This window comes from Vavraia culicis (genome assembly GCF_000192795.1).
Source record: "Vavraia culicis subsp. floridensis unplaced genomic scaffold supercont1.1, whole genome shotgun sequence".
Lineage (NCBI taxonomy): Eukaryota > Fungi > Microsporidia > Pleistophoridae > Vavraia > Vavraia culicis.
In genome coordinates this window covers 117,935-140,584 of record NW_007360604.1, presented here as the reverse complement: position 1 = coordinate 140,584, position 22,650 = coordinate 117,935, and the positions used below count along the sequence as shown (strand labels likewise).

Sequence of the window (22,650 nt, the reverse complement as noted above, 5' to 3'; positions counted from 1 at the left end):
ATTTTTCCGTTTTCCACCTAATTAGCCCCGTGAAACAGATATTATTTATAGTACCGTGCAAGTCACTCAGTTTTCTCTATCACTGCCGTGATAAAGGAGATATCTGCACCGTGTTCATAAGCGAGTGATAGAACGCTAAAAATCACCATAGAGACAATCCACAACAAAAACTTTCGTGTAAATACACAAAATCATATTTAAATATTTTCTTTGATTGTATTTGTTACACAATACGTTGAACTGAACAACATAAAAGTGACTTTATGAATTCTTTGTTTGATTAAAATAATGAATTGTCTCGCTACACAGAAAAAAGAGTTATTCACGATAACCGTGGTGCAAAAACAAAAAGTTTTATTACACTGCGGGACAAAATTTGGCGTGATAGACAGCTTTGGCCCTTTGTTGTGGGTGTGACACACCCATGGTACAAATAACTCGGAAGATAACGAGCATCATTTCATATTTACGCGTGTTCTATTAGTACTCTCTCCTCTTTCTACGCGCTCTTTCGTTCGAATACTCATCAGGAGAACGATCCCGGTCCCTTCGACCGTATCGCGACCATGAATAGTCACTCTCTCTATCGTAGTTGCGATTATCATCGTCATATCTGCGATAATCTGCGTGTTCATAGGTACGTTCATCATACGGACGGCCGTATTCGTTTCTCCCTCGGTCATTATAGCGGTCTACCCTCCGCTCATCAAAGTCTCCCCTGCCACAATAATTATTTCCGCGTGTTCTCTGGGTGTACTCCGCTTGATAGCCTGCACGCCAAGTGTTACTATTGCATGGTTCTCGGTCACGACCGCTGTGTGAAGAATAGGAATTATTGAAATTTCCTCTGTTGTGTCCACGCGGTTCTGAACCGAAATTATCCGTCCTCTCGTTCTCAACATACGCTGGGGATGCTCGGTAGTTTGTTTCGGATCTCACATTGCGAAGAGAGCCAATTTCTGAACCGTTTTCATGTGGTGGTGTATTATAGTATGACGATCTCCTGTCTGTGCGACGATTGCCACCGTATTCTCTTTCCCTCCCCCTGTATACATAAGACCTGCTACGATCTTCATCCCTTTCAACGCGTTCATTGCCATCCCAGGATGCCTCACGATTATTTATCCTGCTATCATTTCTACTTTTGCAGTATTTTTTGTCTCCGTGATCACTTCTCTCATCATACTGGGAAGACTCTTCGTACCGATAAGCTGCACTTCGATCATGCTCATAAACCGAGGCGTTCCCACGGGTTTCTCTGGTGCCGCATACGATTTCTCCAGGTTCAATTTCTTTTTCCATACATTTTTTGTAATTCTTCGGATTTGCTTGATAACGGTCCCGTGGTTGACGCACGAATGACGATCTAAATGCACCTTCTATGTCAGTGCTCCGTGGCATATGCTGCGTGTCCGTGGTTTTTTTCTGTTCCTCTTGTGTTGAATTTGTTCGTTTGACATTACCTTCAGCCACAGCTGATCGTTTATCCGTTTCTTTACTAGCTGTGGTAACCATAACATCCCCACGCACAGATCTTCTTATCTTAACCTGACTGATCAAGCTCTCGACCATGACATTCAGGTCTTCTCGTGAGCTTTTTATGCTATGCAAAGAATTTTCAATCCATTCCAGATCCGTGAGATTGCCGAGAAAATGGCTTGTAAACAAGATGAAGTTTTTTGCATCGAAAAACCGCTCAAAGACCTTACCTCGGAAGCTTTCAATGTATCGTACAACATCAGGTCCAAATTCAACATTTTTTATTTCGAGCGGCGTTAATCTGCTGTAATTCAGAGGATTGCTGGTGCTTCTTGTCATAATTTCTTGAAAGTTGATCGATAGGTCCCTTTGTTTCGTGTTGACATCCCTCACCAGTTCATAATACAGGTCGACGAGCGCAATTTTCTGTTTGAGCTTCACGCTGTTCATCTTAAAAATGTTATTTCTGAAGTTTTGCAGTAATGTGTAGTCAAAATCATTTCGCTTATTCAAATACGCCCGCAGCACGTTGACCATTCCGTAGCGTTTTTTAGAAAGACTTCGCTCCAGATAGACCCGTAGCATATTCAGCAGAATGCTTTTAGAAGGATCTTTGAATTTAAGCACATCGATGAACTTGGCTGCCTTTCTCATTCTCAATATGTTTTTTCGTTCCATCTCCTTCGCATCTCCAGGCATCGTATGTTTGCCTGCTTCAACTATGTAGTTAAACAGTTCACACTCAAAAATGAACCTGTTCAGATCATCCTGCATGCACACGAGATCAGAATACATGGGCAGCATGTGTTCCCACGACTCTGTGACGATTTGTCTCATCACTGTCCGCCTTGATTTAGTGTTTAGCTCGTTCAACCCGTTCGAAATAAATTCTATGTTTGATTTTACGAGCCTGCAAAGCATTTTCTTGGTCTCATCGGCTACCTCCTGACATAACTCTGCTGAAAAAACCTCCTTCACTTTCGATTCGTCTGAAGTCATGCTCTCAGACGAGATGAAAAAGGAGTATAATTCTTTACATCGAACTACCATGTCTTTGATGCTGTCACATGTGCTATTCTCTGCCTTATCGATATAATCTTTCAGTTCAATAATCTTCGCCAGTTCAACGTTCTTCTCGTATTTCCTATACAAGTAAAATATATCTGGGCTGATATTTTCGATGTTGCTGCAGTTCAGAAACTCAACCACACACTTTTTGTTTGCTCTTTTTTCACATTCTGTTACGTACAATTTGTGCATTTCTTTCTCCGCGTCATTGTAGCACAACACAATCTTCCTTGCCAGGTCCAAATCCATAACGACCATATGCTCTAGCACATCGCTCCTACTCTTGTTTTGCATGTACAGCATCATCGATAACTTTTCATCGCCAAGATTTAAAATGTTTCTAATGCCGATACTGTTCACGTTCAGAAGCGAAAAATGAAATAATTTGTACCAATTTGTGTTTCTGTTCAGCCTTAGACCGTTGATGTTGATCGCCTCCTTCTCCATGTAAACAAATTTTGAAAAATGTTTTGTTCCAAGCAGAGCTCCGATGACAACCAAGGGATCAGCCATACTGGTCAGGAACAAATCATTTGATCGTCTCTTGCAGTGATTACCGTACCAAATTTCGGCAAGCAACGCCTTTGTCCGCGAAATTCTCAATTTATGTGGTTTTCTGCTCAAATTTGTTCGACTGATCGGATAGTTATCAACTGAAAAACCATCACTGTCCGATTTCGTCGATAAAACAGCGTCCTCACTGGTTTCGCCTCCATCTTTGTCTGCTGGTCTGTCGGCAACGCTATCATTTCGCACTCTGGTACGTACGCGACCATCTCTTCGCTCCCTTACCTCTCGAAGCAATGAATAAAACAGAGCGTAGTCCAAGCAGTTTCTTTCAACTAGGCATTTTCGTTTTTGCACGAAAAAATTTTTAGCGTTTATCTTGGCATATTTGCTCCTTATGTCCGGCCCAAACATATTGTTCTGCTCTAAAATTGGTGTTGGCAAGTACAAATAACACTCATTACAGTTATTTTCTAGCTTTATTTGCAGATTTCCAGCTGTCAGTGCATATTTCATCAGTTCGTTTTTTTTCATCGCAGGGTCTGCCAGCAATTTTCATTCTTCTACGATGAGAATGTTCTGCTATATCTCCGTGTATTGCCGTGGACAACAGAATGCTTTTTGATCTGCGCTCAACTTTATTCGCGATCGTACGAATTGCAGAATACTAAATATTCCATATTACCTATAGAACGGGTGTAACACGCAATTCGTCAACGCAAAAAATGTTCATTTGTGGTGAAGTAACTTGAGATAACCATGCAAAGGGCGTAAGAGTTAACTATTGAGCAGCGTGATTTATGTATAGATGTATTCATCTAATGCCATGTTTTCAAATGCTATGGCAATCGTATACGGATTTGTTGTTGATGAATACGCTATTATTGTTATTTTGTTCGCTCTTATCCATAAATATATTCTGCAGTTTATAGGTGTAGTTCTGTTTTGTCGAAATTTTCAAACGTTATTGAAGGTTACATTCATTGAAAAAGTTAAAAATGCATGATACCGTGAATGCTTCCTTCTTCACGAATATTTTGGCTTATCATCCACCATTTCTTACGTATCAAATAATTCACCTTCTTTACGGTTTGCAATTCTCCTTTAAACCATTATGTTATGATCAAAGTAAATTAAGCAATGTCCTATTTTCTCGTCTCTTCAAGTTCAAATTAATTTCTTCGACAAAAAGTTATAATTTTACTTGCGTACGAATATTCCTACCCTGTATCTAACACACATTGTAATTACAATCCGATGTACCACAGTAAATTTCAAAGATCTATACTTTATCTTTCTTTCGTTTTTCTACTCACGAATAGTACTTTATACCGAATAATTTGATTATAATCCCATTTACCACACAATTATTTATCATTCTCTCTTCCACATCGATCCATACTGCCAAATTGTTGAGTCTCTCAGAATTGAGCTCTTTTTTCGTTATACACACCTTTTGCTCATCAAACACATCACAACAAGGCTGTGTTTGGCGTGATATAACTGGTTTGATGAACAAATATGTTTAGAATTAAAAGTGAAACTCAGTAGTAGAATACGGAAAGGGTCTGATCTGCACTATCCTACTGTAAGTGGGGAGAAAAGTTTACATTTCCTGTTTTACCTCTGATAACGACAAAAGTCTTCATTTATGTACGGTGTGCATTCAATAGCAATCTGATAACTAAGTGATATTTTACGGTAACCTGGTGTGCAAACGTGTTATGAGCCTGCTGTGTAGTTAAGTACGTGTCTTTCGGTAATATACCAATAATGAAATGATATTGGCAGCCAAGAAAAACAACATGGCATGAATCGACTTGCTATAACGAGATAAACTTGCTACGTGTTTTGCGAAGAAACGTGGTTTTACCATATTCCATATTTTTTCGTATCCCCATGTTTTTTGTTCTGCTCTAGAGGATTCGATGCTCCGACAGATTTACGAGATATTCATACGGAAAAACAATATTCTGCTGTCATCTGCACAGATTAAAATGCTAAGTGAAAAAAAGTACGTGATAGAAAAATATAAAAAAATAGCTGAGGAATACCTCAGACACTTTCACAGTGGTGTTGCCACGGATGATAATCTAGATTTTGTAATCGATCGGATAGAGAAGTCCTTAACATGCGATATTTTTAGATTAAAGAATTTTGAAAAAGAATTTGGCACTAATCTAGAGAAATACTACTTTTTGCAGTCTCTGACACGTGGGGATGGTATGAAGGTATTTGGAATGTATTACAAGAATAAGTTCGATGAGGATGTTGTGGAGGATGATGAGTCGGTGATCAGGGTTAGATTTAGTGTTGATGAGGACCTTTTCGTGTTTGACGGTATGTTTTTTGGAGCCTTAGGAAGTAACGAGAACGGAGTGTTCGTGGTGAAAAGAGTTTATTTGCCAAAAATAGATGTTAGATCGATTGAAAGATGGGATTTGCTACAAAGGAATGTTACGATTGCTTTCTTCAGCAACATCAGCCTGGACAATGACGCTCTAAACCGGATCAAAGAAGTTGAATGTGATATTGTCGTGTTGACGGGCCGATTCAACGTAAAAAACATTTCAAGTACGGTCATCCGATTCGCACAGTCATGCAAAAACGATATTATAGTGATGCTTGACAGGAATGAACCTGTTCAGACAATTCTTCCGGTAAACTTTGAAATCCCCGAAAAACCGTCCAATTTACATCCCGCTACGAACCCTGCACACATACAATTGCATAACAGAAACATCGTCGTCGTGAAGGATGAGATTTGTGCGAAGAAAGCACAGGGCATGTTCTTTAAAGACAATTACTACGAATCGTTCGCAAGAACGTTTCTCTCACAGTATACGTATAATTTTGAGGTAGGGTTCAAGGAGATACCCCATTTGATATTTGTTGGACAGGACACACGGGCGTTTATCGTGGAATGTGATGGCGTAATTTTAGCTAGCTGTGGCGGTGATGACAACGCATACGTAGAGTATCGCACAGAGAGCGGCAAAGCAGAGATAAAATATTTGTTTGTTTAGTCTTTTTGTAATTGTTTTACGCAGCTTCTTGGCTTTCAAACACGCGAAACTTAGCGGTTTGAGATACGACAAATATTTAATTGTAGTGCACTTTCCAAGTAATGTATCTATAAAGTGCATCATATGAATAGCATAGCAGTGTACGTGCGTGTTGATAGTTTACTTCGTGTTGTGCAGGCAATCATGCATATTTCACCGTCTTTCCTGATAATTTCTCGTCCTGAGCGAATTTCATTTTTTATTATCAAACTTTGAAACTTTTTTTGCATTTGTTTTGTAATTTGATTCTTTTCATTTAAATTTCATTAATTTTGGGTCTGTCACTCCACCCATGTCTGGCTATTCATCAGATTATGTCAAAAAGAAGGACAGGACCAAAAGACGCGTAACCAGCACAAAACAGCCTTCTGAGAGCGTTATGACGGACGACACACACACATCCACACCTACAGAAGCTATCTTCAGCAGCAATTTTGATTTTCTAATATTTAAGATGTTGAATATACTAACAGCAAACGATAAGCCCGTTCTTTTCATCGTTCCGTCGCTCGTTCTGGTTCTCCTAAATTTCTATTTTGATTATGTTAATCCTATGCATCTGTCATTCACTGCGTTCTTCCTCTACCAGTATCTCTGCGGAAATTCATTTTATACGTTTATAGCGAATGCTTTGGTCTATTTTTCGGTTGTAGGTGTTGCTACGTTCTTTTACATGCGAAAATGAACAAAAAAGTGTATTGCAGGAGAACACATGTCCTAGTGAGCCACTTATATCAGATTTAATGTTAAATAAAACAATGCGAATCACTTAATCACACTCCTGTCTACACGGTGTTTCCTAAACAATTTTATACCATAAATCAATTCGGTAGTGCTTCTGATTGAATTAAGACGATTAATGTGAACACATGCACGATATTTCCATGTTCACTTTTGCATTTTCACCAAATTATGGATGTGTGAACAGCCGTATCAATACTCGCTGTACTATTGGCGTATTCTTGTTGTATTCTAATGAGTGCGACACTTGGTTTTTGATACTTGTATCGGCTTAATCTGAAGAAAAGCATCCTCAATGAGTTCTAATGTCGCTACTTCTCGCTGAACTCTCTTCCAAAATATTATTTGTGCAAAAATCCTGGTATTGTGATAAAATTCCTAGTATGGTAATCAAAGCATAAAATTTTGGATGATAACTAAGAGCAGATGCACCTGCATACCTGTACACTAAATTCATCACAAATTAATTTATTTAGCATGTGCTACGAGCCGCTCATGAATTCTTTTATCTCGTAATTTTTTTTCTGTTCGTCTTTGTATCGATAATCAAAGAAAAGTTCTTCGTTTCGTTTGATCGCTCTTTTCGCGTAGAATCCAACTCTTTTGCATCCAGCGACTTGCACTGTCTTGGCTATCAAGTTGGCGTTCTTGCTGTGATTAATAAACCGTGCCTTGTTCGCTATCTTAGTGGCATCTATCGTCTCCTTTGTGCAGTCCGACTGATTGGAAAGATCGAAAAGGTATGAAAGCTTTCTCTTCTCATAAAAGAGACCACGTCGCTCAGCCTCTTCATTCGTGATTATTTCGCCTACATATTCGATTACAAAATCGTCCCTGTGCAATTCATCCGTGGTGAACAGACCGTATCCCTCAATAATGCTTGGTGCAACGTATGTGGGGCGCTCCTTCATGTTTTGAATGTCGTTGTTTGTACAGTGTGTACACCTACACCCATCGGTACATTCTCTTGAATACTTTCTGCACGGACACGATTTTCCACATTTTCTGCATCCGCAGCTTGACAGGACAAGGTCACATTGAGCACAGAAACACGATTTTTCACAGAATACCTTGTTGATGTGGCAGGTGCAATTTTTGTTTTTCTGGCAGGATCCGGGGTGGTCGCATGGCTGATGCAGTTCAAAGTATTTTATGAGGTAGTTTGACGGTGCTGCGGTCGCTTTCTCTTTATAGGTGTATTTTCTTAGGTTGACTTTGTGCTTCTTTGAGATTAGGAAAACGCTTTTGCAGCTTAACTTGAGATCACAGAAGAAGTTCAAGGCCTTGGTAAGTTCGCAACAATTAAAATCGAAATTTTTGCGTATTTTCTGGACAATGTACAGATCCTTTGATGACAGCGCCGGAGTGTGAATTGATGTACTGCTTGCCGCCTCAAAAGCAGGCGCATCAGGTTTGTAGGCGCCTTCCGTACTGAGACACAAATAGCATCTATTTGAACATTTGATCGGGGGCTCTTCGTTCTCAATCTTGGGCATCCTCTTTGTAAAAGCACCATGAACATTGCAATCGAAGATTAGGCACACATTGCAGAAGTACGCATTGAATGAATCATTGTCTGTATACAAAGGCCTTGCATTTCTATCAAAATCTCGCTCCCATTTCTCCAACAGCTTAATAACACGTGTTTTTAGGAACGCAGCCACGCTTTGCAGCGTTATATACTCCCTTGTATCCTTGATCTCGCTTATTTTTCCATCCACAATGTTGCACTTCAGTCTGTAAAGTGCTGCATCGCTGAACTGTGAAAACACCTTTTTCAGTGCCAAATTTTTGATAGCCTCGCTCTGCGTTAACGGTTTCTCTGTAAGTAGCGTGTCATCATAATTAGTAATCGTTGTGTAGTTCTCCTCGCTGTTAATAAACGGAACAAATCTCAGTACCGGGTCATCAGCACCGCTTATATTTATCCGGCTGCCCACGAAATACCTGTATGATGGCTGAGGTTCTATCTGCGGGATTACAACTTTCATAAATTTCTGGTTTTCAAATTCTTCAAGATGAACGGGCCCTTTTTTGACGAATACCTCGTTCTTTTTTAGTATGGATGCGATGATTTTTTCGTATTCTTCTTTGGTCTTTTTCAAAATCGTATCCATGGGGCAGATAAAAGCAATTTTCTAAAATTTTGGAAGTTTATCGCGAATGGTCTTGGTTGTGAGCGAGCAGGAAGAGGTTCTCATCAAGCAATCAATCACTTTCAACTCTCAAATAATACGCAAAAAGAGTTCGCTGCTTCGTTACTTGGGACAGAAATGCGTGGTTTTCAAACATAAAATTAGTGTTGAACTTCAAATAACCCAGGTCAATGTAAATCATAGAAATTTCATACATCACAAATATTCTTTAAAACCGAACAGGTTGGCGGTAAATGATGAGAATGTCGCGAAGAAGAAAGTTTTGGTAAATAGAATCTTACAAAAGCCTAATAATAAGGTCTGATGGTGTTTCATAAATGTAATATTCATAATGAACGTGGCGATGTGACATGAGAATTTTCCTTTAGCAGGAAAAACATTCCAAAATGTGAAATGCAGGTTCTACCGATCATAGGGCCATTGCTTAATCTACGAGTTCTGGAAAAATTGCGGTCAATCTCTCCTACCAAGCTACTACTTCATATGAAACGCTATAATTCATGTTAAGAACCAATTAGATGCTCTAAATATACATGAATTGTGTTTCGTACTTTTATACGAGCAAATAACCGATTTTCCATTTAATATCGCCTTCTATCATTTTTACAATCAATTCAAATTCCATGCTTGCTTCGTATCGGTATTGCTTCTTCATTTCCGCGTCGAGCGTACCTCCTGCTACGATTTGTTCTATTGGGCCGAATAAAAGGGGCAGTGGACATGCTGTCCTGTAACATTGACACCAACTCTCCTTCTATTGATTAAAGCATAAGAAAATACTTGAGAAACCACGTGTTCAGTGACATATAAACAGAGTATTCATGGTAGCGTGCGATAATAACACGCACCAACGGCGTATCTGATTAAATATGTGATGTTTAAGTGTTATTCGCTGTTTGAACGTGCAATTGGTCATAATATCAGCATGTCCACCCATTTATTATTTCAATAGTTTTCTAATTCTCGATTGTTCTATTAGTAATTTTGTATGAAGCCATCACCATGAATATCCGTTTGTTACGCAATTTTAGTATTTTACATCCAACCAAGTTTTCATTATCCCCTATTTGCTGTGCATATCATTGGCAAAGACACATGTTATAGACCATTTACCTTTCTGCATCATACCAGGAGCATGTTCTCTTCCTACCCCTTTCTCCAGACCATAAATAATCCTATAAACAAAATTTAGCCCATGCTTTTCAACTTTTTTAGGCAAAACGACTACGACCTGTCCTTAAAATGGCGTCTTATACCAACAAAGTACCCATCAAACAATCCAAATAACTTCGGTGGAAAGGCGTTGCTTCCGCAGCGAGTAATCGAGGACCTGGTAAATTTGCAGATACCGGCGCCTTACACCTTTGAAATATCGCACAGCAACCGGTTGTACGTCTCACACACCGGCGTTCTAGAGTTCACTGCGAGAGGTGAAGAGATTGTTGTGCCTGAATGGTTGTACCAGCAGCTTGAGATGGACCAGTGTGGACTTGTCACCGTAACTTATAAGCAGTTGATGCCTGGCCGCTCCATCAAGCTTCTTCCCCATACCACCGACTTTCTGGAAATCGAATCACCGAAGCGAGAGTTGGAGAAGTGTCTGGTGAATTACCAGGTGCTGACATGCGGTGATGAGATTGTGTGTTCTTTTGATGAGTACGGTGTTATGAGATTCACTGTTAATCAAATAGAGCCAGACGATGATGCCATTTACATCGTGGACACAGATTTGATTGTCGAATTTTTGCCACCGATAGGATATGAAGAAAAACTTGAAAACGAGAAGAGCGTGATGAGATTTGTAGAATTTGATGACGTAGAGGATGATGATATAAAGTGTGTGAGGATGAAGGAAAGAGGAATTTGTTTTGATTTTAAATAAACACTAGCTGTGTAGTTGTGAGCCGGCACGTGGACTCTTAGCAATTTCGGTAATGTAATGTGGTAATTTTGGTGAGCTATCAATTAAACGGGTTTAATGAGAAGTTTTGCAAGTTGATTTTGGCGCATTGAAATCAATGAGGCTCGCTTTTCTGTGCCGAATGTTTTGCACAGTGATTAATCCGATCGCCTTTAAGGTGAGCATTTACCGCAAATCTACACTAAAGGCGTTGTGACCAATTAACTGCTTATCTTGAGAATATTTCCCTTTCTGTTGGCGTATGATACTTCTATTCGCAGCTCTCGTATTTGATCATTTTGTTCTTTTGATTTTCGTATTCTCGTACAAGGAGCTTGTTTTTGGAAGAGTCCTCGAGTGCTTCAATGATATTCTTGAAATCAAACAAGTTGTTGTTCAGCTGGTTAAAGCACGTAACAAATACTGTGACATTATCGGTGGTGCACACAAATATTTTCAGGTAATTTTCCATGACATCTATCAACGGCAGCTTTGGCCATTGTTCCTCAAGAAATAGCCTTATTTCTCCTATTTCTTCAATGAGCAGCTCGGCAAGCTGGGGCTCCATCTTAAATTTCACCATTTTGCTGAAAAGGAGCGAGAAAAGCGTTTCAAATAGAAACTGAAAAACGCTCTCATTAAACTCTATCCTATCCAACACAAGCACCTCTTTTTTCAGCATTTCTATAAACTCATTTGAAAACGCAAATTTCTTTTTCACGTTTCGCCTAAAAATAACCTTCAAAATGCTTTCAATCCGAGTGGTGACCTTGCTTTCCAGTTTTCTCACGTATGTGCTAACATCATGGTCAATAGTTCCCCACTTCCTTATCTTCTCCACAAGCTCTAAAAAAGTGGTCTCAACGAAGTACAAAGTGTTGAGGATGACAACCAGGTCTTTGTAGCTATAAGGCACAGTTACATGTGCCAGCAGCATGCAAAGTGTGCTGTTTGCCTCGTGTATAAACAACTCGTGCACGCTTGCACTTTCAAAGTGCCGAACAACCATCAAAACATTCCCCAACTCTCTAAAAAATTGAATAAAAGATGCAATCAGGTTCATCTCTACGCATTTCTGATTTACTGCGACTCTCTTAACGGGGAGGAACAGATCATTGATGAGCAGATTTATGTTTGGGAGCAACAAGTGCGATAGCATCTTTCTGTGCCTGCAAAAATCTGATACGATGATCTGCTTGGCATCATAGAGAACGATAAAATTGGTTTTGATGTTTGGTTTGGATGTAAGAACTTGGTCTCTGTCAAAAAGAATTAGCTGCGTGGCAGCCTTCACAACATCGACCTTGACAATTCCACCGGTCAAATTTTTGTTCGCACAGTTCATGTCGTCCTGGTTGCGTGAAATATCACCATTTCGTTCGTTAGAATCGCTATGTTTTTTATCTATTGATGGCTTATTATCGACTAAGCTCTCAAATTTACCCATGCTACTCGTACTCTTTACGTTTTTCACATCGTTAACGCTACTTTTTCTCTCCGTTTCTGCTGCCGATCTATTATCCCTACTCTCTTTCAACGTGTTATCTCCACCACTACACGTTTTATTGGCATATTCCCCTTCTTTGTAGCCATAACAGCATTCCTTGGAAAAGTAATACTTTGTGTTCTTCTTTTCAAACTCAATAATATGCTTTAGTGCTTCAACATACTCCTTAGTGCTCCATTTTCCTATGTAAGACTCGAAAAGAATCTCCTTGACGTGCAACACGCAATAAAACATAAAGTCGCCTTCTAAGTTCCATTCTTTCGGTATGTTGCTGCATCCAAATCTTACCTTGTCAAACATCTCACATAGGTTGTTGAGAGCTTCCTTAATGTTTGATAGCTTGGTCAGGCATGTGCTGTTGGTCTGAAATTCATTTAAATACCTTTTAAGCATCGAATTTCGTATCACAGAGCGCATTTCAGCAATGAAATCGTCATCCATTCGCATTATTATCTCTATTTTCATTCTTTCTACCGTCCTATTGACAGCCAAGTACTTTCTAACTTCAATTCTTATGAGATTCTTCAGCAGCGTTTTAGCCTTTCTCAACATTTCGTGCTCTTCAGCACTCAGGCTCGCGTCTTCCAACAATTTCAATAAATCTCTTATCTTCACAAATTCTCTGCGTTTTATATACTCGTTTAGCTTAGATATGCGCTTTTTTGTGCCTTTTGTCATCGTAGTGCTCTTTTTGTTTTTTCTATTTGAAACTTAAAATCGTTTACTGTGTTTTAGAATGGTGCTGTTTCCGATTGGACCGGACAATAATCAGCATTTGATAGCTCTGAGCTGGTCAGAAATGATTGGTTTGTAAGATGTTACGCATCTAAATATGTGCACATTCATCTTAAGATGCGATAAATGAGAAAAAAGATCTGCCGTTTCGAATAGATTTGTTCCAACAAAAATGAGATTGCTCAAGCACAAATATCCTCATTTACACATCTACATTCAACAATAGCCTGCATCTCTACAGTTCGGTACGTAAAATATAATTTAGAACATCTTTTACATCGCAACACTGGTTTAAAAGTACGGTTAAAGGCGCGAGTAAGGAAACGAACCTGATCGACATTTTATACACAGTAACAATTCACAGCCGAGATATTTTATTATCAAGAGATCGGTTAGAGACATATTAGAAAGTGGTTGCTGATTACGTATGGTCTAACTGTTTCAAAACAAATTTTTGTATTCGACAGGGCATGAGAAAGTGATGAAAATATTCTGAATGTTGTTCAGGGTCGTGCTTAAGCGTAAATCGTTGGTGCACATCATCGACTGAAGGATCAGCAGTGGCAACGTTTGAGCAAGCGTGCCCGTAAAGTTGCGTGTACTTGACGAGATGTGCCAAACAACAATATTGCGTTTGCTGGCTGACGCAGTAAATCATGGCTTGTACTCGATTACAGCGCGCGACAAAGGAATCAGATAGAAGCTATGCTCACATTAATAGCACACCACTTTCGTACGTAGACGATGATCACCTCATCGTGTGTACTGTGTCATTAAAAACGCTGAAGTGCCCGTGTAAAAAATTATTATTCCGTTAATCGCGCCTTGATAGCATTCCGGAACGAAATGGCCGACTACACCAGAACCATAAGCTTTACTAAAAACAAAGTATCACTGATTCTCTTTCTCCTCGTATATCCGGAAACCAAAGATTCGGGGAATGTAATTTCCGTATTTTTTCTTTGGAAAATTCTCCTTGTGCGTGAGAATAAGCAGATGTGCAAAAGAACTGCCGAAAGAACAGCCATCCAGCCCAGATAGTGAGTTGTCCGGATCAAACACATTATTGCAATTGTAGCAATAGAGCTTAACGGATGAGATTTTTGGATTGTTCGAAAGGCCCAGCGGTATAAGCGGGATGTCCTCGCATCCCATACGTCGGCAATCCCCATAAAAATGTTGAATGACCCTCTCCAGCATCTTTTCCATCCCCGCGTTCGTCAGAATATATCGCTGGTGCACCAAATAGTACAACAACGCCTCTTCCTTTTTGTTCCTGCTGGGCATTTTGTTCTTTATTACGTCAAATGATCTGCTTAGGTTCGATATATATCTCATCAGGCCAACGAGATTGAACTTGTCTTGGAGAAACGAATCGTGTATCATGATTAGACCGGAGTTCTCTGATCGGTTGTGGAAACGACTTATCCATGTGTCATCCGAATCGGAGAGCGAATCGGTGTTTGTGAACGATGCTGAGGATGAGCTTGTGTTGGTCATGGCACGCAAAAGTTTTTAGTGGGTAAAAAAATTATGAACATTTTGTGTAACAATCAGTTTGAAACAAAAATATAGGAGTGCGTGTTATACGGCGTGGAGGCCTAAGCATTCAATAATGTATTATTTCTACCTTTGCAGCGTATTAAAACCTGTGAAAAATGATGAATGAGTTTGTACGCAATCGTAGAGAGTGATTGTGATAGGCTGCTTTGTCATATTACACGGTTCATTTTACGCGACGTAGCACACAAAAACAACATATAACTTATTGAACTCCTATATTACAACGGTGCTGCAGATTTATAGCTCCTTTACGCGCTCAATTCCATCACCATTCTGTTTTTAATCACATATTTTAATATCGTGTCTGATGCCACCTCTTACTTTGGCATCATGTGCTATTTTTAACCGCAATTGCCATCTCATCAAGAGCAATCTGCTCATTAATAACGAATCGGTGCTTACCAGCCCCTATATGGAACACGGCTTCATCAAAGATGAGAATAACAAGGCAAAAGAACCAAAACAGGTGCAAGAGCCGTCCTTGAAGTTGCCTATCGCTGCGAACAGGCTGTGCAAATATTGCGAGAACCCCCGTATCGACTTTGAAGTGCAACAAACTTTTGGTGTGAGCGTATGCAATGATTGCAAGTACGATAAATTGCATCTCATCAACAAAACAGCCGTACTAAGAGAGTATTTGCTGACGAGCGATGATTTGAAGAACAGCAGGTACTTAACACGGCCCAATCCAAAGAAGGGTACGTGGAGTGACATGCAATTGTTCCTGCTCGAGGAGATTGAAGAGCTAGCAATAAAGAAATGGGGCAGCATAGAGAACGCAGAAACAGAGAAAGAAAGAAGAAAAGAGCTTTTGTTGGATAAAAAAAAGAAAAAAATTAGGGAGAGGGTGAAGGAGCTGAGAAAACGTACGTTAATAGAAGATAGAATGAAAATCAGGACACATAAGCATACATTCATATTGGCGAATGGAATCTGCAAGTGTGAGTGCGGTATGATTATTGATCAGGAGGAGATTTGAACTTGTGGGCTGTATTGTTGCCAGGCGTGTATGATTTATGTGTAATGCTTAAGACCAGTGCAAACATTTAACAAACTATATATGCGGTTCTGGATTGCATAAACCTGGGAATGAAACACCAAAATTTGGTATATCAGGAGTTGTAGCAGTAAAAGCGTTATTTGCCATTTCCTGGCAAAAATTAATTTTCTGCTTATTCCTAGACCCGTTGATATGTAGCGCTGGACTTGAGCGGTACATATTGTATTCTGGTTTCAAGCCGTATTTTAGAAATTTTACATGCAATCTATCATGTGGCCGATCAATGTTCTTGAATGCGCTGACCTCATCAGTGGATAGCCAATACATTGTGTTGTAAATATGCTTTTCTTAAGACAGTTTTTAATGGATGGCTTGTTGGCTCTAGTCAATGTTTTTTTGTGCGCTATCCAAAACTTCCGATTCTATCGAGCATCAGATGTAGCTCTGGTACCCTGTAATTTTGTCGCATTCCTCTCGTTATGGCTGTTTCTGTAGCTTGGTGCTATTAACTAAGTGTTTGTTAAACGCAGATTGTGATGTTATGTTCAGGTCTTGCATAAGAAATAGCTTGGTTCTGTCCTTCTACTGCATCAACAAATATGTTCTGGAATATAAAATAAATGGGCACTGCGAGTTGGCGAGCATAAAGAGATATGTAGGTATTAAATTTACGATGATTGATAGGAAAACAAGTGTTGTTCTATGAACCAAAAGATAGCGGCAGCGGTTGGTCTCAGCGGACCAAAAATGTGAGGAAATAAATGGATGCGTTTTTAGTGAAAAAATTTACTTTCTAAATTTTTATATTGCTGCTGTTCAGGTATTCGTGAACGGACTGGGCAGCAATGCATCCGGATGCAGCTGCTGTACTAGCCTGCCTATACACCCGATCTTGTACATCTCCGCATGCAAATACACCCGTTCGGCTGGTCCTCATCAACGAGTCCGTTCTGATGTATCCCTCGTCCATTTCAACGAAGTCCTTTTCTATGAAATCGGTGTTCGGTAAATGACCAACCGCAAAAAATAGGCCATCAACTGCCAACTCACTCGACACGCCGTCAACAACATTCCTTATGATGATGCTCTTAAGACATTTATCGCCTTTGGCCTCCACCAAAGTGCTCGATCGTATTATTTCTATCTTCTTGTTCCTTTCGGCCCTCATAAGCATGTCCTTTCTTGACCTGAACGTGTCACGTCGATGTATCAAATACACCTTTCGCGCGATTCCTGCCAGATAAAGGCTCTCCTCCATTGCCGAATCACCACCTCCAATCACGGCAACAACCTCGTCTAAAAATATGTAACCATCACATACAGCGCATGTAGAAATGCCCTTCTGCCAGAAAGTTGCCGTTCCAGGCGCACACAGTCTTTTTGCCTGTGCACCTGTTGCGATCACGATCGAATAAGCGAAATAATCACCTTTCTTCGTGCTCACCCTAAAAATTGGACAATCGCTACTCACAGAAAGTGCGGTTGCTGTCTCCTCCTTGGTGCAAAGATTTTCATGTTCCGCCTGCTTCTTCATGGTTGCCATTAATTCAGGACCTGTTATACCATTCGGATACCCTGCATAGTTATCAACCACCGTTGTTGTGGTAAGCTGGCCACCAGGACCATTATTCCCGACAATGCCGCCTTCCAACATGAGCACACGGTAATCCTGGAGATATAACGCCGCTGAATACGCTGCCGGACCGCTTCCTATTATAATTACGTGGTACGCTATACCTTCTGACATGGAGGGTAAAATTTATCGATTTACGAGTTATAGCCGTAATTGCCTTGCAATAGACAAAAAAGATCAAAAAGGACGCTGGACCGTTCGCAGTTTCACATGTTTTTGTCGGTCTGGTACACCTCGTTGCAAAATGAAAATTAACAATTACAAACAATTAAACAGCTGGCAATATTGCAGTCAGTCAAACCTTAGCACATTTTTGTTTGAGCTGGTCCTTTTCTGTTTTGAACCTTCAAATTCGTGTGAGTAAATTTTTTATGTTCTACATTTAAGCAGCTTTGACAGGCCGGGTTTACTTCGTGCGTACTGATCGGTTCATTCAGTTTGCGCATCACATTTTCTATTTTTCTTCCATTTTTAACATTTTTAGTCGTAGGCACTAATTAAATTACCAAAATAACACGGAGTGAATTAAACATCGAGTTCTGTTGCTCAGGTAAGATTAGTTTCACCTAGTTGCATCCAGCAACCATGTTACCGGTAGTAAATCGGGAATAAGAGCTTTTTTAGCGGTTTAAGCGTTCTTATTAACGGTTCATTGGGCGGTACTTCATGATTAAAGCTCCAGCATTCCTATAAATATACCTGATGCGATATGTAAAATATATTTATCGTACGTATTACGTTATGGAAAGGATAAAATACGCGCTGTAAAGTGGTTTAGCTGCGTACTCATTATCATTAGTTTTGCAGAATGGAAGTAAACTTATATTGGCGTACAAAAGATCATTTCTTCATGCGCCCTATACAGTATGATGAATCTTACCGGATCATATAACGATTAATCGTGGAGAGCTCGCTATTCAGCACCAATTTGCTGTGCAAATCTAGAACTTGAATAAAACATAGTGATCCGGCATAGAACCTGTTACAGGTAATTTATTTACTCCTATTTACAGCAATTTAATGTTTTGTTCCATGCAGTGAAAGAGCTGTTTTCAATGTGGCACGTGTACAATGGCCAACGCATTGCGGTGTAAATTTGACGAGCCCAAAAGGAAAGTAAAAATTTAGGCGCAAAACAATAATAAAAACAATAATAAAAACATTAATTAAGCGCAATTAATTAAAAAACACAATATTTAACTCTACTACGTGTATTATTGGCTGGAATATGAACAGATTAGGACTTTTTTGTTTTGGAACTGGATACGTACTTATTCCATCCAACACACAAAAGATTGGCAACACAAATCATGAGATGCGTTTGAATTACGTGTACGTTTGGTGTGTAACTGGCTAAGCGATATTGTTTATACACTTAGTTATCACTTTCCTATCATCTTGTTTTCCATCACGCACACCCTTGAAGATGTCACAAGAAATGAAAGACCCGGTTGGAGATGTCGACAGCGCAACTTTGGATGTGAAAGAAAGAAATAGCGATTACAAGAACAGCGATGGATTTAACGAGATAAATTTATGGGATGAATATCCGGCAATACTTTCGGAGTATAAGAAATATACGCGCTTCCCGCCAATAGGCTATTACAACGCTAGAATTAGACCATTGAACGCTAAACTGTTCATAATAAATCTTTTGGACTTCAGCAGCACAGTTTTCTCGGTAGTAGAGATGAACACGATGATAGTGTACGTTCAGAGTGTGTTTGGCACACATGAGTACGAATTCAGCAAGAAACACGTGGACAATTCGTATATGGTCCTTGATGCGTTGCGTCTGGGATACAACAGCTTTATATGTGATCTAATACCATCACAGCAAAGTTTAGACTACGAGAACGGTGTGCCGCTCGACAAGATTTTCTCCAAGACCCAGCCTGAAGCGGCCAAGGGCTTCTGGAACAGAACGGTAAAGTCCCTTTATAAGTCACTGCGAGAAAATACTACAGAAAGGAGCCGTTCTGTCAGCACAGACCTGAACACAGCGGTCTCTTTTCTGGACCTCGAAACAGAATACAACAAGGTCTTGGAGAGCCTCAGTGCTAAAAAAGAAAGCTTTAGTTTCAAGGCGGTTCAATCTAAGTTCAACACAATACAAGAGGAGGAGTACTACGATGTGGAAGGCGGTATAGCAGAGAACAGTTTTGCAGTGGATGTTGTCGTGGACAAGGATCTGGAGGATGCACTGGAAATTGTTGACCAATCCAAGAGTGGCGATCTCATTCCATTATTGCTCGGCGCGCCGCTCGAAAACCAAGATTTTAATTTTTTATCAACGAAGAAAAAGCCTCAAATTGTTGTCAGCGAGCTAAATCTGAAACAGGTGCCATCATTTAAAAAACTGAAGAGCTGCTTCACAGAATTTTTTCAGACACAGAACAACTACCATTTGATCTTGGAGTCTTTTTATGATAACGTTGTGAGGAAATGTGAACAAATTACCGACTTGAAGGTTAGAAAGGTATTTGAAAATTTTCAAGAGGTTCTCAAAAGTGAGCGGGTAATATTTTACTTCTTCATGAGAATACTAGGCTTTACAGATAGTGTACTGGAGTGGAGAGGGATGCGCAACATGGATACGGATGAAAGTTACTACAAAAACATTTTAGTGCACGGATTTGATCACCGAGTTAAAGATAGTGGGACCGACAGCTCTCTTGATGCATCACGTAATAGCTCGTCAATATATAATTCCTCATCATCGCACAGAGCAACCGAGCAAACCTGCAATGAAAGAAAGCAGTTCCGTACCTCGGGTACTGAAACGACAAACGAAATGGCCAAAGTAGCGGAACGCCTGCTTGATGGCTCGTTTTATGAATTTAGTGGCGGCAATCTCAATGAGGCCATCGTTGAGATTGTTGAGAAATTAGAAAATATGGGGAAGGTGAGTGACAGAGTTGAGAAGATTTTCGTATTTTTCGATCACTATGTGGAATTAATGGAGAAGTATAAGGGATTCTTCACACTTTACAGTATGCATGATATTACACCGATATTAGAATCGAAGAAAGTATTGCTTGGTTCGTTTGAGGGTGGCCTGGAAGGTGTTTTTATACTTCCAGTGCAACGTATGGTTCGTTATAAACAGTTTCTGGAGAAATTCTACAAATACATCGATGCTCGATTCATTACTAAACGGTTTACGGATGCCCTGACCAAGCTCAGTAATTTTATTTTTGAGCTTGATAGGGAAAGGTTCTGTTTTGAGAGCGGAAGAAAAGCTTTTATTATCCAAAAAAGGGTTGAAAATTGTCCACCCGATATTCTTAACGTTAAACGGGCATTTAAAAGACAGCTGAATGGTGATATAGCAGGAATAGTGCGATTGACATTTTTTCTGTACAATGATATCATCATGGTGGCAGCACGAAGCAGTAATGAGACAGATGTGTTCAAAGAGAACGGGTTGAAGGTGTGCTTTGTAAAATATTTGCCTCTACAAAATGTGAGAATAATACAAGTGGGCAAAAACATGCTGAAGTTTATCTTTACCGAAGAGGTTACAGAAAAAAATTTGGCAAACGTACCAGGCAGCCGAGTAATCAATACGGGTGATGACGTAACTGAAACATTCGTTGTGAGTGTTAAGGATAGAAATGCCAACGATTTTCTAAAGGAGTTCTTCTTTTTCAGGAACAATGACTATTCCATGAAAAAGCAGAGTAAAATGTTCTTTGACATAATTGATAGCTCGTTCATGTTTTATCACGTGATAGAGTATGATAAGTACCAGAAAAGGGGCAATTCGATAGTTCTCAACCTCAGCAGTAAGGAAATCAGCAAGGGAAGGGAACGGAAGATGATTGGCAAAATTAATGCAGAGATTAGCAAGTTCTTGATTAATAGGGAGAAACTGATATGGACTATACGACAGAAGACGATTAAAACGAGTATAACTCATGAATGTGCAAAGCGAGACATGGATGGCAATGTGCTATCGCGGAGCCATACCAGCAAACCTGCGGGTGAAACCCTGCTTGAGCGAAACTTGATAGAATGTACTGTGTACAGTTCGAAGAAGATAGGAATCAAGCCATTGATCATGGATGGCAACGAGTTCAAAGCAAGATTTAGGAGCCTGTTTCTCAAAAGCATACAGATCAACACGCAATTCTTTCCTCTGCAGAAGGAAAAGAACGCTGAGATGCGCTGCAATCTCATGGTTAATGAACAACAGGATAATTACGGCTTACGAATACCCGGAGATTACAAATTTATCGAGACCAACATGGCAGTGTTTAATATTATAAGGCAGTGCATGCTATTTATAGAGGAGGAGCTGAGCAAACACAGGGACGACAATGAGGACGAAGACACGATTATTACCTTCAGTTTCTTCGGGAGCAAAAGGCAGAGCATCAAATTTTATAAGACAATACGCGTTAGCGATCTCAAAGGCTTTTTAAGAAAGGGTATGCCTAAGAGAAACGTGCTGGAAGAAGTAGGCGCAAGTAAGCTCACCAACATAGTTGCTACATACTTCCAATACGCAGTGTATGATATATTCACGTATGATGACCTAAAGATGATTTTTACAAACCTGAAAAACAATCTCTGCATCTTACCGAGCGCCAAGAATGAGAGAAGACTGTTTTTCGTGGTGGTGTTTACCCATTTTATGAGAGTAAGCAAAATATTGGGAACAGAGATATTTGTGGATCTGATCAGGTACTTATTTGTGAATTTTGGCGTATTAGAAAATGAGATATTGCTGCACTGGCTCGAATTTGTCTTTGATGAGCTGCACAAGATGCAAACATGTATTTAATGGCGTACCGATGTGTATGGCATTGTAAGTTTGTCCACACGAGAATACGGCATCACAGATATTAAAGGTTTGTTGCATTTGAATGTACCCCTGCGTACCAAGTCCTGGTATTTCATCAGTATCTCTGCATAGGTAAAAATCCTATGTTTGAGTAAAACCGAGTAGTTCCCCCTTCCTTGTTCTTCTTTTTAAAATGAATACCAAATTTATTCGTTACATCACGGTCCTTCTTTATACCATTGAGTTAATCACCCCTCAATGTCAGATAATTTCACAGAAGATGAGTTGGACAGAATAATACATTATTTGGAACAGGTGAATGTTTCTCTTGACAACATTTTCTCGCTGTCGGATGAGATGGGTGATATTTCGTACAGCCTGGACAAACTCGGCAAATAATTAACGTGTCGGGAACGTGCCATTAGATAGTGTGTAAATGATTAAACATGGCCATTCATACGAATTCTACCACATGTTTGCGGCTTTGTTGCCGTGTTTTTGTGTTTT

At 39.8% G+C, this 22,650-nt stretch overlaps 10 protein-coding genes across 10 annotated transcripts; 5 read left to right on the top strand and 5 right to left on the bottom strand.

The window, feature by feature from the left end:
* Positions 1–279: 279 nt before the first annotated feature.
* VCUG_00068 (uncharacterized protein) lies at positions 280–3,588 on the bottom strand (the record flags this gene model as incomplete). The annotated part of the gene is made up of 1 exon (XM_008074898.1): positions 280–3,588. One exon carries the CDS (start codon positions 3,586–3,588, stop codon positions 481–483), a length of 3,108 nt encoding a protein of 1,035 aa, XP_008073089.1. The 3' UTR covers positions 280–480.
* Positions 3,589–4,975: 1,387 nt separating this feature from the next.
* Positions 4,976–6,080, top strand: VCUG_00067 (uncharacterized protein; the record flags this gene model as incomplete). Its single annotated transcript, XM_008074897.1, has 1 exon — positions 4,976–6,080. The coding sequence occupies exon 1, from the start codon at positions 4,983–4,985 to the stop codon at positions 6,078–6,080; it is 1,098 nt and encodes a 365-aa protein (XP_008073088.1). The 5' UTR covers positions 4,976–4,982.
* Positions 6,081–6,411: 331 nt separating this feature from the next.
* VCUG_00066 (uncharacterized protein) lies at positions 6,412–6,883 on the top strand (the record flags this gene model as incomplete). The annotated part of the gene is made up of 1 exon (XM_008074896.1): positions 6,412–6,883. One exon carries the CDS (start codon positions 6,412–6,414, stop codon positions 6,802–6,804), a length of 393 nt encoding a protein of 130 aa, XP_008073087.1. The 3' UTR covers positions 6,805–6,883.
* A 371-nt stretch (positions 6,884–7,254) lies between these two features.
* On the bottom strand, positions 7,255–9,241 carry VCUG_00065 (uncharacterized protein). Its single transcript, XM_008074895.1, has one exon. It carries the CDS (start codon positions 8,975–8,977, stop codon positions 7,343–7,345), a length of 1,635 nt encoding a protein of 544 aa, XP_008073086.1. The 5' UTR covers positions 8,978–9,241; the 3' UTR covers positions 7,255–7,342.
* An 882-nt stretch (positions 9,242–10,123) lies between these two features.
* VCUG_00064 (uncharacterized protein) lies at positions 10,124–10,991 on the top strand. The gene has a single exon (XM_008074894.1). The coding sequence runs from the start codon at positions 10,212–10,214 to the stop codon at positions 10,896–10,898; it is 687 nt and encodes a 228-aa protein (XP_008073085.1). The 5' UTR covers positions 10,124–10,211; the 3' UTR covers positions 10,899–10,991.
* Positions 10,986–13,356, bottom strand: VCUG_00063 (uncharacterized protein). The gene has a single exon (XM_008074893.1). The coding sequence runs from the start codon at positions 13,099–13,101 to the stop codon at positions 11,188–11,190; it is 1,914 nt and encodes a 637-aa protein (XP_008073084.1). The 5' UTR covers positions 13,102–13,356; the 3' UTR covers positions 10,986–11,187.
* Positions 13,357–13,386: 30 nt separating this feature from the next.
* Positions 13,387–14,691, bottom strand: VCUG_00062 (uncharacterized protein). Its single transcript, XM_008074892.1, has one exon. The coding sequence runs from the start codon at positions 14,656–14,658 to the stop codon at positions 14,050–14,052; it is 609 nt and encodes a 202-aa protein (XP_008073083.1). The 5' UTR covers positions 14,659–14,691; the 3' UTR covers positions 13,387–14,049.
* A 442-nt stretch (positions 14,692–15,133) lies between these two features.
* Positions 15,134–16,492, top strand: VCUG_00061 (DNA repair protein; the record flags this gene model as incomplete). Its single annotated transcript, XM_008074891.1, has 1 exon — positions 15,134–16,492. The coding sequence occupies one exon, from the start codon at positions 15,134–15,136 to the stop codon at positions 15,698–15,700; it is 567 nt and encodes a 188-aa protein (XP_008073082.1). The 3' UTR covers positions 15,701–16,492.
* VCUG_00060 (thioredoxin-disulfide reductase) lies at positions 16,472–18,285 on the bottom strand. Its single transcript, XM_008074890.1, has one exon. The coding sequence runs from the start codon at positions 17,466–17,468 to the stop codon at positions 16,515–16,517; it is 954 nt and encodes a 317-aa protein (XP_008073081.1). The 5' UTR covers positions 17,469–18,285; the 3' UTR covers positions 16,472–16,514.
* Positions 18,286–18,780: 495 nt separating this feature from the next.
* VCUG_00059 (uncharacterized protein) lies at positions 18,781–22,596 on the top strand (the record flags this gene model as incomplete). Its single annotated transcript, XM_008074889.1, has 1 exon — positions 18,781–22,596. The coding sequence occupies one exon, from the start codon at positions 18,781–18,783 to the stop codon at positions 22,141–22,143; it is 3,363 nt and encodes a 1,120-aa protein (XP_008073080.1). The 3' UTR covers positions 22,144–22,596.
* Positions 22,597–22,650: the final 54 nt, after the last annotated feature.